General features: G+C 49.4%; 1 protein-coding gene across 13 annotated transcripts in view; it reads left to right on the forward strand.

Annotated features, from left to right (window-relative positions):
- The window catches only part of Tmco4 (transmembrane and coiled-coil domains 4), a 78035-nt gene that overhangs the window by 49720 nt on the left and 10625 nt on the right, over positions 1-17690 (forward strand). For 6 of the 13 annotated variants that reach the window (XM_087550716.1, XM_087550717.1, XM_087550718.1 and 3 more), the window contains 2 exon segments: positions 339-475; positions 2937-3021. In XM_087550716.1, coding sequence (XP_087406842.1) covers positions 339-475; positions 2937-3021 — 222 coding nt within the window. 13 annotated transcript variants of the gene reach the window in all.

A 17690-nucleotide genomic window follows, 5' to 3' on the forward strand; every position in this document is an offset into this window, starting at 1 on the left:
GGAAGAGATGCAGCAGAGGTGGTCTCATACCCAAGGCTAGCCCAAGTCCCCCAGCTACTGTCTCTTTGCCCTAAATAAACAAGTCACTCGAGTTGGGCAGGGTGGTGGCTCTAGGACACCAGATGAATGGCTGGACAGGGCAGTCTTTGGAATCTCATGTGCTTGGGAAAGAGATGTAGTTTGCATCAAGTCTCCCAGTTAGCTCGTTAGAGTCTGTCACTAGGAAACCTTTAGGATTCCTGGCTTTACAGACCCCGCCCACATTTATTAGAGCATCTGTCAGCCACACTGTCCTAGCAAGGCTCCCCCACTTCATCTGTGGGCTCCCATCTCCTCAGGTATCGTGGCTGCTCTAACCTTGCCGGCCTCCCTCCTCAGCGTCGCCAATGTCATCGACAACCCCTGGGGGGTGTGTCTCCACCGGTCTGCTGAGGTTGGCAAGCACCTAGCACACATCCTTCTCTCGAGGCAACAGGTACCCAGGAATGGCGAGGTGGGGGTGGGAGGAAAAGCAGATGGGCAAGCTTATATACTAATGTATACACTGTGTCTACTGATGGAAACCCCAGCAGTAAGTCTTCTCTGATGGTGTGTGCCAAGGGAGAGAGGCCCCTTGCCTTGAACAGGAAGTCACAGCCACACCACAATTTCCCTTGGTATGGCTATAATGTCTTGCTCCAAGGTGACAGTAGTTGAGCTTCACAAGGCAAGAGGAGCTGAGAAGCAAAAGCAGGTGCCATGCAACCTCTCAGTTGCCCTCTCCTTGGCTAGAGACTAGTCACAAGACCACATTTCACTGCCCAAAAAGCCAGGAAATTCAGTCTTTATTCTGAAAGGGTAAGCAGCCAGCTGAAATTCAATTATTGCGGACAAAGGGGAACATCGCTACTGAGAGAGCCAGCAGTTTCTGCCAACATGGGAATGTTGCCTGGGAAACTGCTAACACCAGCCAATCCCTGTATCTTCCCCTCCCAAAATGAAAAGGAAAACCAGAGTAGCCCTTTGGCAGATCTGGATGGGAGGCAAAGACCGAAGTGGCTTTGGCTAAGCAAGGTGAACTTTATCGTCTCCCATGTTGCAGTCTGGGTATCGGTGACCAAGAAGGGTGATGATTGGTAACATCCTCACCTCACACACAAGCGTGAGGTGACATCCTCTCCTCACAATTGGAGAGTAAAAGTCGGACATGCCTCTTCAGGCTGCCTTCCTTGTGGAGACTACAAAGAGGCATCTGTTTCCCAGCCTTTTCTCCCTCCCAGAGGCCTATGTCCTCCTCTGCTGAAAGACCATTCTCCAACTTCAAAGCCAGTGTTGTCTGGAGCACCCACAGGCCTCTCTGCTCCTCCTCCTTACTGCCTGCCTGACTCCTGCGTACCTCTGACTGACTCCTGCGTCCCTCTGACTGCTGAATCCTTTCCTGCATCCCCCTGACTCCTGCATCCCTCTGACTGACTCCTGCATCCCTCTGACTGCTGAATCCTTTCCTGCATCCCTATTTATCTGTTTTGTTTTGGCTGAGACAGTGTCTCACTCTATAGTCCAGGCTGCACTAGAAACATACCTTCCCTGAACTCCCAGCCGTCATCTAGGCGCAGCTTCCTGTGTGCTGGGGTCACAGGCATGACCCACTAGGCCTAGCTGAGATTCTTCCCTAGGTGTCTGCAAATTCCCTGTCCTGGACAGCAGGTAACATTCACAGATTCCAGGACCTGGGATGTACACATACACCCCAGTAGAAGTCATTACTCTGTCTTAATTACTTTTCTATTGCTGTGACAGGGAAACATACCGTGACCAAGAAAACATAAAAGAAAGTGTTTAATTTGAAGCCCGCAGTTCCAGAGGGCTAGGCAGGCAGGCGTAACCCTGGAGCAGTAGCTAAGGGCTCACATCTCAATCCACAAGCATGAGACAGACAGTGCTAACTGGGAATGCTGTGGGCTTTTGAAACCTCAAAGTCCACCCCCAGTGACCTCCTCCAACAGGGCCACACCTCCTAATCCTTCCCAAACAGGTCCACCAGCTGGACCCAAGCATTTGAATATATGAGCCTCTGAGGGCCATTCTCATTCAAATAACCACACTGTCTTCTGGGAGCCCCGCCTCCTTCAATCCTGTGGCACTTTGTGCCATACACCTGTTTCTCTGTGTCTGAGTGAATCCCCCAACATTCCTTGCACATTCCAGAAATAGAACATAGAAATAAAAGGCAGCCCTGGAAGTTGTGGCTGTCCCTAGTCTTCGGCCACCTGGCTAGGACTCCCACCCTGGAAACACCCTTAGCTATGAACCAGCAGCTCCTCTCTGTGCCGAGAAAGGCTCAGGACAAAGAGGTTTCCCTTTGGCATTTATGCTACCAACATCACCAGCTTTTAGCTGCCTGCTCCTTTGCCTCCTGTGTGGAGCTGGACCCTGTTCTCCAGACAGTCTCCTTTTTCTTCAGCACGTCCCAAAATGCCTGGACTTTTCTCCAGGATCCCTGATCACTATCTTATCATTTAGAGCCTTTCTCTCCAGAAAAATCAAGCCCCCCACCCCACACCTTCCTACTCATCACATGGCATCTTGTTTCTAATCTCTGCATCCCCAGAAGAGACCCCCACATCACCACCATCCTTAGCCATAGGCAGATGAGTCCGACAAGGGAGTCCTTGTAATTGACTTATTCTGTGTCCTGGGAAGAAGAGCCATGGCCAATGATGGTTTGAGATGAAAGGAAATTAGCTCAGCCAGAGACCACCCACTCTTGAGAAGCCAAGCCTGAGCTGCTAACTCCTGCATACACAAGGGCCCCGACACCACTGATTGACACTTCAGGGTGTGGGAACCGAAATGTGCACAGAGGCATGTGCTGTCCAGTTTGTAGTCCAGGCAAGGACTGACATGCTTAAATTTGCTGTAACCTCTCCAAAAACCTTTGTCCTGTTCCCCCTCAGGGCCGGAGGCCTGTCACCTTGATTGGATTCAGCCTGGGAGCCAGAGTCATCTACTTCTGTCTGCAAGAGATGGCTCAGGAGCAAGGTAAGTGCATGCATTGACGCACGCGAAAGTCTTTCTCAAGTTGGTCCCCAGGGCACTGGTTCTAGCCTTGTGGTCACAAGTTTTTGCAAAGTGCATTCTCAGTCCTTAAAATAACAGTCCAAATGCATTGTTTTAAATGGAAAAGGCTAGTTCTGTATATACACTAGGGTATATGAATGGCTGTCTCATCATGATGACAGTGTCCCTGCACTCTGATGCATGATCTTGAGTGACAGAATGCATGGTGTCTGCAGTACCCCACTCACCAGGAAACCAAGAGAGAAGGAGTCTCCTTATCTCGTCCTGTGGTTTGACATCCCTGGGCAATCCAGGCTGTCCTTAGTAACCCTGGCCCTTGTTAGCAGTTCATTAAAGTCATTCTCAACATTCCCTGTTGGTCCTTGGCCCCCCCTTAATGATCTTTGGCAGTCCTTGGAGGTCCTCAGCGGCCCTTGGTATCCTTAGGTGGTCCTTGGCCGTCCTCAGCATCCCTTGGCATCCCTTAGAGGTGTTTGGTAGACATTGGTAACCCTTGATGAACTTCGTAGCTGCATTTGGCCATCCTTGGTGGTTCTTGGCATCCTCTGGTGATCCTTGTAAGGTATTTCACTCCACTCTGCATTCGTCTTCCACAGCACATCCTGCGTTCCTCCTCTTCCAAGAACAGGGAGGGCCATGGGCTTCAGGGCCCATTCTGACCCAGTACAATTGCAAGCCCTTTAATTAAACCTGTGTAGATCCTTTTCTAAGAAAGGCTATATTCACGAATTCTAGCTAAGCAGATCTTCTGAGAGGCCAACTTCAACCCACCATAGATACCTGTGAAGTGTGTACGGCCCTGTGTCATTCTCTGTTCTAGGTAGGGGCTGGGCCACTGGCAGGCGAGAGCTGTAGGACACAATGCTGGCTCTGCCCAAATCAATCAGCAGACGCTGTTGGGGAGGAAGCAGTTTGGGGAGTGAGCTGCAGAGCACTCTGAGTATGTCACTCTTGCTAGGACACAGACTGCTTCCCCACCTCTTACCCCCTGATGGCACATAGACCTGCAAAACACGAAAGACAGAAAGCTCTGGAACAGAACTCCTGCCCACACAGCAGAGCAGATAGGCAAAGGGTAGCTGGAGTGGCGGCTACTGTTCCCAGGACCTCACTGAGCACCACTCTGAGCCTCACTTTCCCCAATTACAGAATTGAGGGCCCTACCCCGTGTTCTGAGGAGCAAGCGAGATACCTATGTGGTGTTTTGCCTAACCTTCACACCAGCCAGTGTAAAAATGTCATGGGAAGCCTCTACCTGTCAGTTACCGCTCACCCTAGTCAGCCCAAGCATGTGACACAATTGCTCCCTAACCATCAAGAGCAAGGAAAGATGGGATGTCCGCTGTCAGCTAGATCTGGAAAGGTCAGGAACCGTTTGAACACTGGCATTACCAGAGGGCCCTGGGAGAGTCCCCATGATCAGGAGTGTCGTTGGTCTGATCTTGTTCCTTATGGCCAAAATGTGTCCCCACCAGCAGCCTGACAGTAGGGGCTATTTTTCTGGTTACAGACAATGTGGCTATGGCACTCTCGGCGCTGGCCAAGCTACTTCGCCATCTCTAAATCCCACTTTGTGTGTAGAAAACAGGCAGAATGACCTGTCCCCTGGGTTGGGCGAGACAGTTTTGGCCCAGGATATGGAAGGTTTCGGTCTAGCATCATTTGACTGGTTACATTAGGGCCTGTGATGTGGCTTGGACATGTGGCAGAGAAAACTCTCCCCTCGCGGTGGCCTGACCGGTTCCAGGCAGTCCTGATTATCTAGCACCATTAATCTGCACACAGAGGGACCCTCTCTTAATCCCCGGCAAGCTACCATGATCTGAGCAGTGGAGAGAAGGATTTACTGTAGTGCATTGGAATCCACCCATTGTTTTCTGGAGTCCCCTCAGAGCGAGTAATGATCTGTGTCTGTAAACACCAGAGTCACCCAGAGCCAGCCCCATCTGAACTGTCTTAGTCTTACATCTACTCTAGGGCCTCAGAGTTCCACAAAAACAATACTCCAGACAGGCTGTGTTTCCTGAACCCACCCTAGAAACCAGCAGCCAGAAGACCTCGGTGGGATTCTGGCCTCTGCCATGAATTCTCAGCTAAGGGGTCAGTCAAGACAATATGAGCCCTGCTTTAGTTACTGTTCTATAGTTGTGAGGAGATGCCATGACCAAGGCAACTCTTACAAAAGGAAACACTTCATTGGTGGCTTACTTACAGTTTCAGGTTAGTCCATAATCACCATAGTAGGAAGCAGGCAGGCATGACACTGGGACCATAGCTGGGAGCTTCACATCCTGGTCCACAGGCAGCAGTGACACTGGGCCTGACATGGACTTTTGAAACCTCAAAGCCCACCCTCTAGTGACACACTTCCTCCAACAAGACCACACCTCCTAATGCCTCTAATCCTTCTCAAACAGTTCCACTCTCTGCTAACTAAGCATTCAAATAGATGAACCTATGAGGGCCATTCTCATTCAGACATCACAGGCCTGAGCCTCAGTTTCCCTGTCTCCAAAATGAGAATTTCCTTCTCGAGATCTCCCTCACAGAACAGTCCTTCCAGTTTGGAAGCTGTGGGAAACCGTTATAGGAAGCCCAAACAAAGCAAGTCCTGAGACCCTTTGGGGAGAGCCTCATCAGGTAGTCCCAGGAGCTTAGAAGCCCAGCCACCAGCTCTCCTGTAGTATCCAGGGCATGAGAGACAGTGCCCAGCCTTGGGTCTGAGAGACTGGGAGTGGGACCAGGCAGATCCCAGCCAAAGTGAGGGCTGCCTTGATACACTTGGCTCTAGACTATGTCAAGTATGTAGGCATTCAGAGGGGATGGACTGGCAGTGGTGACTGGAGAGAGGGGAGGACACTAAGGTTAGGAATGAGTATGTGACAGGAATGGCTGCTACAGTCCCCCAGGATGGTCCAACCTCTGCTCTTTCTTCTGATTAGACTTTAATACATATTTTCCTCAAGTCTCGCCCAACCCAGGGGACAGGTCATTCTGCCTGTTTTCTACACACAAAGTGGGATTTAGAGATGGCGAAGTAGGGGCTTGGAGAGATGGTGAGTGTCGAGCCAGCCCTCCAAGTGTGAGCACCTGCGTTTGATGCCCTGTACCCACATAAGAAGCATTTGGTCATGGTGCTTTGTAACCCCAGTGCTGTGTAGGCAAAGCCGGGTGGAGGGCATTCATAAGGTCCACCAGCCAATCAGTCTAGCCAGTTATCAAGTTCAAGTAAAAACGCGGTAGATGGTCCCTGAGGAGCGACACTGAGGTTAACCCCTGGCCTCCCCACGCAAACACACAAACACACACACACACTCACAGACACACACACTCACACACACACAAACACACAGAAACAGGAAGGTAGAGAAAGGGGACTCGTTTGTGTCTTTCTCCAACTCTGGAGTTCCTATTTCATTGCAGGACTTTTCTGCAGCCCATCCTGGTGGTGTGCTTTCGACCACAGCCACACCCTAGATCAGACACAATGATACCCCAGCTCACTGGCCCATTCCTGGAGTTCCTACTGTGTGCCAAGTTCCATAGCAGGCTGTGGAGAGATGGCAGTAACCGCCTCACCCTCCTAGATCTTAGTCAGTTGAAATAAACAGCTCTCCCAGAGGCATGGGTTGGGGTCTTGAACGTGTGTGTGTGTGTGTGTGTGTGTGTGTGTGTGTGTGTGTGTGTGTGTATGTATGTGTATGTATTGTATGTGTGTGTATTGTATGTGTACATGTGTGTGTTGCATTGTGTTGTGTGTGTGTTGCGTGTGTGGTGTGTATTTTGTGTGTTGTGTGGTGTGTGTGTGTGTGTATGTATGTATGTGTATGTATTGTATGTGTGTGTATTGTATGTGTACATGTGTGTGTTGCATTGTGTTGTGTGTGTGTTGCGTGTGTGGTGTGTATTTTGTGTGTTGTGTGGTGTGTGTGTGTGTGTGTGTGTGTGTGTGTGTGTGTGTTTCCCTTCCTTTGGTGAAGTGCCTGTCATCTGACCTGGCCACTGGCACATAGCAGGTGCTTTAAAATGGTGATCCCCTGCCTTGCACATTCCCCTCTTGGCAGACACCTGGTTGGAACTGATACCTCTTCATATCACACCCTGAAGTGTAGACCATTGTTCCCATCAAACCAAAACCTGATAACCGTGGTTTAGAATATAGTCATAGTCACTGAAGCCATATTCCAGAACCAAACCCCTGCCTTCAGAATGGGCCCTATCCGTCTTGTCACTCCTGAATTCCTAGCCTCTGGCTCAGATCTTGGCGTGCTAGTAACTGACTTACGAATGAGATACATGAAGACAGGCATGCAGCATGCTGGGAGTTTTTCCTACTGAAGAAAACACTCTTGCCTTTGGAAGAGAGGGACTCAAAGGACACCCAGTGTCCAGGACACCTGGGCCAACTGATTGAGCCATTGTGCAAGCCTCCTAATGACCCTGCCACACCAAGATGCTTCCCCTAGGCTGTCCAGCAGTCCACCCGCCCCATTCCACCCACCCTCTCAGAACCCAGACAGGAAGCACACCTGTCAAGGGGTCAGGAAATGAGCAGGGCCGGAATTGCCCCAAGTTCAGCAGCCCCCTCTCAAACAATAGTCTGTCTCCGGGAGCAGCCAAGGACATCAATTTGCTTTGGGAATGATGCCAGCTGGTGGCAAGGGTAAGGGTGAGGGCACCTGCTGCCAACAAGAGCCTCGGCTGGAGCATTCCCTCACTAAACTGAAGCACTCACTAAGAGACTCACAGTCCCAGATCATAATGGACAGTCCTCCCCCCACCCCCCAAGTATTTGCTTTGAAAAGATTTTCAAATTGGACATTTGGAGGAGCTCCATTCAGACTGACTCATACTAGCTGCCTCAGCCAAGAAAAAGCCCTCTGAACCAAGAAATCAATTCCTGCTTCAGCTTGTGCATGCATTCACTCATGTGTGCATTCACTCATTCATGTATGCATTCACTCATGTGTGCATTCACTCATGTATGTATTCACTCGTGTGCTTTCGTTCATGTGTGCATTCACTCATGTGTGCATTCACTCATTCATGTGTGCATTCACTCGTGTGTGCATTCACTCGTGTGTGCATTCACTCATTCATGTGTGCATTCGCTCGTGTGTGCATTCACTCATTCATGTGTGCATTCACTCATGTGTGCATTCACTCATTCATGTGTGCATTCACTCGTGTGTGCATTCACTCGTGTGTGCATTCACTCATTCATGTGTGCATTCGCTCGTGTGTGCATTCACTCATTCATGTGTGCATTCGCTCATGTGTGCATTCACTCGTGTGTGCATTCACTCGTGTGTGCATTCACTCGTGTGTGCATTCACTCATGTGTGCACTCATTCATGTGTGCTTTATTCTCAGCTTCATCCCAGAGGGACGTGAGATAATTCAGGCACTAGGTATTGTCTCTGCCAGGCGGCCCCGAGCATGCAGTCAGGGCTGGGCTAGCAAGCCTTAGGGCATATTTGCTAAGTGTTTAGAAAGCCTGCTTCTGCTGCAGCTAGGGTCCTTTGCTTCTGTCTCCCTGGCTGGCTCCCCATCCCTTCCCCATCCACAAACTCTTTTTGTCATCCTTCCGAGTGTCTCCCAGACACAGGACCACAGGGGAGAGTAACTGAAAAGGAGCACTGGGTGTAGAGTCTAGAGACCTGAATCCAGACTTTGCTGGCTCCTGTCTGGTTGGCTTTGGGAAAGTCACTTCAGCCCTCCAGACTTGAGGCTGCTTGGTGAAAGAACACCAGAGCCTGTCCTAATTATTCTGTGTTAACAGTGGCCACCTGCTGGCTGGGGACTATGTGTCAGGCCATGTACGAATGTCCGAAGGGCTTTGCCTGTTTTCTCTCGCTGAGTAGAACTAACATCACTGAGACAGAGGCATTGCTGTCTCCATCTTGCCTCTGACACAGTGAAGGCCAGAAAAATGCACTGATGTGGGCAGCAGAGCTGGTAAAGTGCCTGCCTAGCACGCAGTATCCCCAACACCACAAGAGAAGGCTCGGGAGGTAGGTATAGGAGATACAAAGCTGTCAAGAAGTTTCCATGTCAGAAAGCTGAGCATAGATCAGGCAGATGTGCTCACAGCTAAGCCTGCATCCAAACCCAACTGCACTGCTCCCAGCTGCGTTAGCAAACTGCATGTTTGGTATGAAAGCCTCAGTCTCCTGAGAAATGGCCCCCGTAATGCTTTCTTCATGGGACTAGACATAGGTTAAGGGGGAGACTGTCTCTAAGGCAGATACAGGGCTGGCCAGGAAGCCGTCTTCATGCCGAAGGTTTGCCACTGTCATTAGTACCCCGTGTCTCAGCAATTCCATCCCTGTGATAAGAAACCTGACCAAAAACAATCAGGGGAGAAAAGGGTTTATTTCACCTTACATTTACCGCCCATCACTGAGGGAAGCCAAGACAGGACCTTAAGGCAGGAACATGGAGGTGAGAGCTGATGCACCATGGAAGAATACAGCTTCCTATCTTTTGTTTTGGTTTTGCTTTGTTTTTCTCTGTGTAGCCCAGGCAATCACTCTCTAGACCAGGCTGGCCTTGAACTCACAGAGACCCGCTTGTCTCTGCCTCCCGAGAGCTGGGATTAAAGGTGTGTGCCATCACCAGCCTGCCTCAGTCAGCTTTCTTAGACCACCCAGAGCCACCTGCCCAGGATGGGCCCACCCCACAGTGGGCTGGGCCTGCTCACATCAATCATTCACCAAGAAGCCGTCCCACACTGACTGGCCTAGAGGCTGATGGTGTTTTCTCAGTTGAAGTTCTTCCCAGATGACTCTAGCTTCTAAGTTGGATGGGAAAACAAAGGAGCAGGACACTCTGTTTCTCTATTATTAGCCAGTGCAGTCATTGAGCTGTGAATCTAGCTGTTAGCTTCCTCTTAGTCAAATAAAAAAAAACAAAAGGTACAGACTGGGGGACGTGTGGGGGCATGGAGATGCCAGCTCCACAGAGAACAGTCAGACCTTGCGTTTCAACCCAGCTTGCATTGGGCCCTTTCTTTAAAGTGCCTATGAGTTCTATTCCGACTTAATTAACCAGCCAGGCTTCAGTGTCTCTGCTCCTTGCTCATTAGAAAGGTCAGGCTGAGGCTCCAAAGCGGGAGCTGTGGGCAGAATGTCCGACTGGAAAGATCTTTATCAGACCAAACTGAGAACTTCGCCGGGAACCACGGCGGGGACTTCAGATAATTACCACTGCGACTCTGGCGAGTGCCTAGGGAGCCTGAAGACTTAATTAGGCCACGAGTCTGGAATCTTCCGTCTGGTTTATAATCTGGTGGCTGGTAGCTGATGCAGCTCGGTGGGCCTGTTGCGTGCAAAATCACAGACTCAGAGCGATCAAGGGTGGAGCTGATCTGTCCTGTCTGATCTCTGCAGAACCCTGATGGCGAACACTGCCCCCATCCAGTGTGCCAAGGAGGGGAAGAGGCTGGTGAGTCCAGAGCACAGGGCCACAGAGGACAGTCATCCCTTCCTACCTTGCAAGCATCTCTGTCAGAAATCCTCCCCCTCTTCCTCACCCCCAGCTCCTCCTTCTCCCCTTCCTCCTCCCCTTCCTCTCTCCTCCCCTCCCACAACCTCTCACCGTTCTCCCAGTTTTCACGAGAATAGTCTCAGAAAACTCAGGGCTCTGTCAGCCTTGGTCTAGCAGGAGCAGCCTGTCCCTCTCTGGCTGACACCCGCATCAGATTCTTCCTAGTGTCCCACGAGGCTTCCTGGGAGGGGTCACATCCAGGGTATGCTCAGTTTTGTAGCATGTACCTTTCCTACAGGCTCCTATGATCCTGCCCTACTTGGAGACACCCTCAGTGCTGTGGTCAGTGCAGCTCCACATTGGTGTGGCTCTAAAAGGCACACTTCACAGAAGATGGCCCAGCAGCACTGGCTGTGGCCAGCTTCTAGGGCAGTGGTTCTCAGCCTTCCTAGTGCTGATCCCTTAACACAGTTCCTCCTGTGATGACTCCCAACCGTAAAATTGTTTTGTTGCTACTTCATAACTGTCATTTTGCCTCTGTTATGAATTGTAATGTAAATATCTGATAGGCAGGTAGTCTTAGGTGACCCCCGTGAAAGGATCGTTAGATCCCACCCCTGGGGTCTCGACAGGTTGAGAAGCACCTGCTGGAGATCCTGTACAAAACTCAACAGCCATTCGAGGTTCCTGAGAAATAGTCACCAATATTAATCCTGGATAAACATTTATTAGGCACCAAAGCAAAGGTGGGATTGATAGTTACCTGTTTGACAGCTGTTTCCCCGGAAGCCTCTCCTAGAACCATCCCCACAGCCTGCGAGTCCAGCGTGCTAGGTGAGGATGCGGCAGAATTCGGCATTCGTCCCTTTTCTCATCTTTGCAACCTAATACCCGAAGAGCAGTGACTTATGGGATTAAAGGCTTCTTTTTGGCTCATGAGGTGAGGGCACTCGTCCAATCAGAGAAGAGGAAACATCAAGGTAGCATTGTTTTCTCTAGGCTTAGGGGATGCCACTGTCACTGGGAACTCTTCTAAGATTGGGGCCTTGGCTTCAGAGGCCAGGGACACGTGCTTGTTCCCAGGGACACGTGCTTGTTCCCAGGGACATCCGGGATGGGCTGTGCTGGCTGTTAGTTGTTCTAGAAACCGGAGCGCCACAGACACAGGGCGGCTCAGGCAAAGAGGCATCGCAGCTCATCACGAACAGCACGGCTCTGTGCCAGATGCCATGCCATTCATGCCAGCCATGCCAGAAATAAAGACGTGCAAAGCTTCTGCCTCGTACAGTCCCAGCTATTCAGGCAGGAGGCTGAGGCAAAAGGAATACTTGAGTCCAGGAGTTCAAGGTCGACTTCCACCACAAAGTGAGACCCTATCTTCTTTAAAATGGGGAAGAGAGCCAGGCATGATGGTGCACACCTTCAATCCCACACTCGGGAGGCAGAGGCAGGCAGATCTCTATGAGTTTGAGGACAGCCTGGTCTATATAGTGTGAAGATAAAGAAATAAAAATAAAGTATATGCAAGGGAAGAGGCTGTGTGTATTTCCGTGGTAAGGAACTTGCACAGCATGTGCGTGACCCTGGGTTTAAGCCTCAGCACCACCAAAATGAAATAAACATAAATAAATAGACGGTAGATAGATGGACAGACAGGCAGACAGAATACTGGGTGTGGTAGCTCATGCTTATACTCAGTGGGAAGAGTTACCACAAACTCAAGGTCAGCCTGAGCTACACAAGGGGTTCCAGGCCAGCCTGGGCTACAGGTGAGCTCCTGTCTTAAAGAGAGAGCAAAAGTAAGAGCAAGAGACCCAGAAAGTGGGGGGCAGGCAGAAATAAGTCTATGTTAGCATATTTCTAGCGCGGCAATTGTGCAGACTAATTAGCTTTCCCACTAATTAGCAGTGTAAGTTCTCCCATTACAGATACCCCATAAATGCTAATTAAGTTGCAGCAGATACTCTTTGAAGTGCTGAGCTGAGCTTCCAAGTAGTAAAGAAACAAGAAAGAAACAGAAGTGGTGTTGGGAGGGTCCAGTTCTGTGACCAGCATTTGGAGGCTGAGGCATCTGGCTCAGACCTCATGCTTAGACAAACAGTGTGTTACAGTTATTAAAACATAGGTTAAAGACTGCAGCTGAATAGAGAAGGACCAGAAGTGGCGTGATGTGGTGTGGAGGGGCATGGCGGGCCATGGCACAGGCCTTTAACCTTAGCCCTCGGGAGAGAGAGGCAAGCAGCTCTTCCTGGGTTTGAGGCTAACCTGATCTACAAATTGAGTTCCACTTCAAGGGAGGCAGACCCGAGGGGTGGGAGTACTGCCTTTTGACTCTGGCACCCAGGAGGCTGAAGCAGGAGGACCATGAGTTCTAGGCCAGCCTGGGTTTCATATAGAGATTCTCTCTGAAAAGAGAAAAAAATAGAAAAAAACCAGCAGATTAACAAGAAATAAAAAACTAATGAGTCCAGTGATGTGGCTCATGCCTTTAACCCCAGCGCTCAGGGGGCAGAGGCAGCCTGGTCTACAGTGAGTTCCAGGATAGTCAGGGCAACATGGAGAGACTGTCTTGAGAAAACAAAAGATAGATAGATAGATAGATAGATAGATAGATAGATAGATAGATAGATAGATACATACATACATACATACATACATACATACATACATACGTGGGTGGGTGAATGGATGGATGGATGGATACATAAATACATACATACATACATACATATATACATACATACGTGGGGGGTCAATGGATGGATAGATAGATAGATAGATAGATAGATAAATAGATAGATAGACCGATAGATGATAGATATAAAATAACAAGAGATTTGAAAATAAATCAAATGAAATTTCTGGACATGAGAAGGCAGAACATGAAATCCATACTGATGCTTCAATAGCAGGTTAGACAGAGGAAAAGAGAAACCGCTACAAGATCCATTTGTAGAAATTACCCACAATGCCTTTGTGGGGGTAAAGAAGTGGGGAAAAGGAATGAGGAAGTTCCTTGGTTGCCTAATGCAAAATCTGAGAGAAGAGCCAAGGGAAGAGAGGGGCATTAATGCCTGAGAATTTTCCAGAAGTGAGTCCCGCCTGAGCTTCAGGGAGCAGCTATGCCTGACTAGTAGACTCTTGGGAATAAACACTGTTCACTGAGAGCCACTGGGCCAGGACGGTTGGCTACAGAGCAGTAACTTCTGCCTTTACTCAAGTGTGCACATGCTAATAAACAGCCCATCTAGTCCCAACTAGATTGCAGCCCTCAGTTTACCAGAAACTGTATTTCCAAATGACACACACTCAGTGAAGGACCTAGAATCCCAGCACCTGAGAGGTGCTACATAGTGAGTTTGGGACCATCCGAGCAATGTGAGACCTTGTCGATAAATAAATAACAATTCTGTTGGGAAAGCCAAGACCCTGTGTGTCAAACACCAGCCAATAAAATTAGTCTAAAACTCTAGAGCACAAGAACGTTCTCTAGCCCAGTTACTAATATTTTCCCCCATGATATCTGTTGAGCTGGGACTCCAGAGTTCGCAGTTCCCTCAGCAACTACTGTCTTCCACGCTTCTACTATGATGGCCTAGTAAGCCCAGCTTACAGCCTTTGGCCACCTTCCTAGTCCAGAATCCCAGAGTCTTCCAGTTGCCTCCAAAGAACAGCCTGGCCAAGCCTGTCCCAGCAACAGCCCACTCCTGGTACCAACTTCTTAGTTTTTATTTCTGTGATGAGATGCCATGACCAAGGCAACTTATAAAACAAAGTACTTCATTTGAGGCTCACAGTTCCAAAGGTTTATTGACCGTCGCAGTGGGGAGTGTGACTGCAGGCAAGCAGAGATGGCGCTGTAGGAGTAGCTGAGAGCTCACACCTCAGTCCACAAGCATGAGGCAGAGAAAGCTAACTAGAAATGGCCTGGACTTTTTTTTTTTTTTTTTTGGTTCTTTTTTTCGGAGCTGGGGACCGAACCCAGGGCCTTGCGCTTCCTAGGTAAGTGCTCTACCACTGAGCTAAATCCCCAGCCCCAGGCCTGGACTTTTGAAACATCAAAGCTCACTCCCAGAGACATACCTCCTCCAGCAAGGCCACACCTCCTCCAGCAAGGCCACACCTCCTCCAGCAAGGCCACACCTCCTCCAGCAAGGCCACACCTCCTCCAGCAAGGCCACACCTCCTAATCCTCTTCGAACAGTTCCACCAACATCCAATATTCAAATACCTGAGCCTATGCATAGGGGCCATTCTCATTCAAACCGCCAAAGTGTGTATTAAAAACCCAAAGGTCAGGGAAATAGCTCTGTAGCAAAGCACTTGTCTAGTATACACAAGGTCCTTAGTTCCATCCCTAGTAATGAAAAATATCAGATAAAAACCGTAGTCATGAGCCTCTCCTCCTCTCCCTTGGCTCTGTCTGTTCACACACTTCTGTTTGACACGTGGTTCAGACATAACCCTCAACCTAGTCATCACGTGTCAGCCTTCTCAGAATTTTCAGGCTGCCAGGGTGTCTCTTGCAACCAGCAAACTGTAAGTAGCCATCTTTGTGGGTACCTATGATCTGTTTATGATAACTCATTTTTGGAAGACATCAGAGTTGTTAAAACATATTTGATTCACAATTGTATCCGATCACAAAGGGAAGTGAGACGGGCAGGAGGGGATGAAATGTGAAAAGAGTCAAATCCTGCATGGTACTCGCTGTGTGACCCAGGACAGTGTTTGTAGGTCTGAGGCCGAATATCCCATGGTAGAATGGAGGTGTTCTGCTTACCTTCCAGGGACACTTGGTCCTGAACTTTTTCTAAAGTAAGAGGTGGTAATGGTTTAAAAAAAAAATTAAGAGAGCACACACTTGGTATCCCAAGACTCAGGAGGAGGCAGGAGGATTATAAATTCAAGACCAGCCTGGACTATATATATTGAGACTGTCTTCCAGGGGGAAAAAAAAACCTTATTTTTTTAAGGATGTAGTAGGGGCAGTGAGATGTCTCAGTCTGGAAAGTTCCTGTAGCTCGCATGGACCTGAGTTCAGACCCATGTATGATGATAGCCATGCACGGATGTGCACATCTGTGACCTGATGACAAGCAGAAGATGGGTGGAGCCTCCAAGTTTACTGACCAGCGAGTCCAACCAATTAGTAAGCACCAGGCTCAGTAATAGATCCTATGGCCAAAGAGAAGAGAGACAGTAATTGCCAGACACCCAGCATCAATCTCCATCCTCCACACACATCACATGCTACATGCATATCCCCCACACACAGTTCTTGTAAAGAAAGGAGAGGGAGCCAGGCATGGTGATGCAGGCCTGTATTCCCAGCCTTCTGGAGGCAGAGACAGGTGGATCGCAGTGAGTTCCAAGCCAACATAGGGCTGCCAAGTAAGACCCTGTCTCAAAACCGAGGAGAGGAATGGAGAGATGGCTCAGTGGTTAAAAGCATGTAGTGCTGTCTCAGAGGATCCCATTGTGATTCCCAGTTCCCATGTCTAGTCTCTCAGAACAGCCAATAACCCCAGCTCCAGGACCCAACACCTCTGGCATCCATTGGGCACTGCACCTTTGTACACATATGACTGGACATACATGGGTATAATGTTTTTTTTAAAAAAATAATAAAGTATTTTTTCTTTTTTCCGGAGTTGGGGACCGAACCCAGGGCCTTGCACTTGCTAGGCAAGCACTCTACCACTGAGCTAAATCCACAACCCCAATAAAGTATTTTTAAAAGATTTATTTGAACAGTCAATCCTGGAGTCCCTACAATCCCGATTGGCTGAAGAGGAGCATGGCTGTCACCAGATACCCCAGAATACACAGCAGACCGCGGCTCAGCCAGATGGCCCTTTCATCTCTATGATAACACGCAGTCACATTTGATGCGATTTATTTCCCCGCTGTAAAACCGTACCTACCAGTTGCTTGAACCAAGTCAGACCTAGCGTCAGCCGGCCTGGGGGGCAGCCAGGAGAGGCCAGGTGGAACAGATTAATTCTGAGATTCCTGGGGTGCGGTAATAGCTGTCTCATTCGGTGTGGCTATCAAAGAGCAGAACTGAAGGCTTAGCTATCCACTTGAAGAATTCATCCCAAATGCTGATCAGATGGCCAAAGAGGTTCCTAGATGATTTCCTGCCAGTGTGAGCCTCCCCTAGGGGGCAGCCTCTGCAGTTGGGACGCCCCCCCCCCTCCCGACTCCCTGCCCTGTTCTCCCAACTCGGCTCCCTCCCTTTGCAGTTTGCTGCCTCCTCTATAGAGGACATGTGTGAGTGTCTTTTCAATGGCCTTGGTTTGTGTCAGACACTGCTGAGATCATCTCCAAGTCCTTTCTTGCAGATGCTCTCCCCTCCCCGCCCCCCAATTCTCACCTTTCCTCACTCTCCGCACACATGAGCCCCTGATGGAATAGAAAGGATCCAGCCACTTTGCAGGTACAGCTGAGAGAGTCTCATCACTGACAACGTGACGCGGCATGCAGGAATGGGCAAGCGCCTCTCTCTCTGGCTGTTTGAGCAGACATCAGAAGCTCTGTGCACACCGGCTTCCCTTTAACAAGGCCTGCTATGGGGAGATTAGCAGAAGTCAGGTCAGCTATGCTGGGCGAAAACTGGGCCTCTGGGAGGTGTGCTTTAAATCTGAGTTTTAGAGTTTAAACATAAACAATTCTCAAGGCTGATACTGAGAAAAGGATGCCCTGTCTGGATCCTGGATGGATTCTGGGAGAACTGGAGCTATGTCTAGACTTCTGGGAGTGCCTGGTGATGAAAATGCCATCCCAGGAGCCCAGGGTGAGCCTCCAGAAACACCAGATGGACGGTGGACAAGAGTAAAGCTGATAACAGAATGTCATCAGAAGTTAAGAAAGAATTCTGCACAAATGAATATTCTTGAGGCTACGGAGCAAACACTTTATTTTTTAGGAGTTATTTTTATTTTTCATTATATGTAGGGGTGTGAGTGCAGTCACTTATGCAAGCCAGAAGAGGGTGTCAGATCCCTAGAGCTGGAGGTTAGGTGGTAGTGAATTGCCCAGCATGGGTGCTGGGACCTAAACCAGGGTCCTTGGCAAGGCCAGTAAGCACTCTTAACTACTGAGCCATCTTTCCAGCCCTCTGACCTGAACACTTGAAA

This window comes from Rattus norvegicus, chromosome 5 (assembly GCF_021556685.1).
Source record: "Rattus norvegicus strain SHRSP/BbbUtx chromosome 5, alternate assembly SHRSP_T2T, whole genome shotgun sequence".
Classification (NCBI taxonomy): Eukaryota; Metazoa; Chordata; class Mammalia; order Rodentia; family Muridae; genus Rattus; species Rattus norvegicus.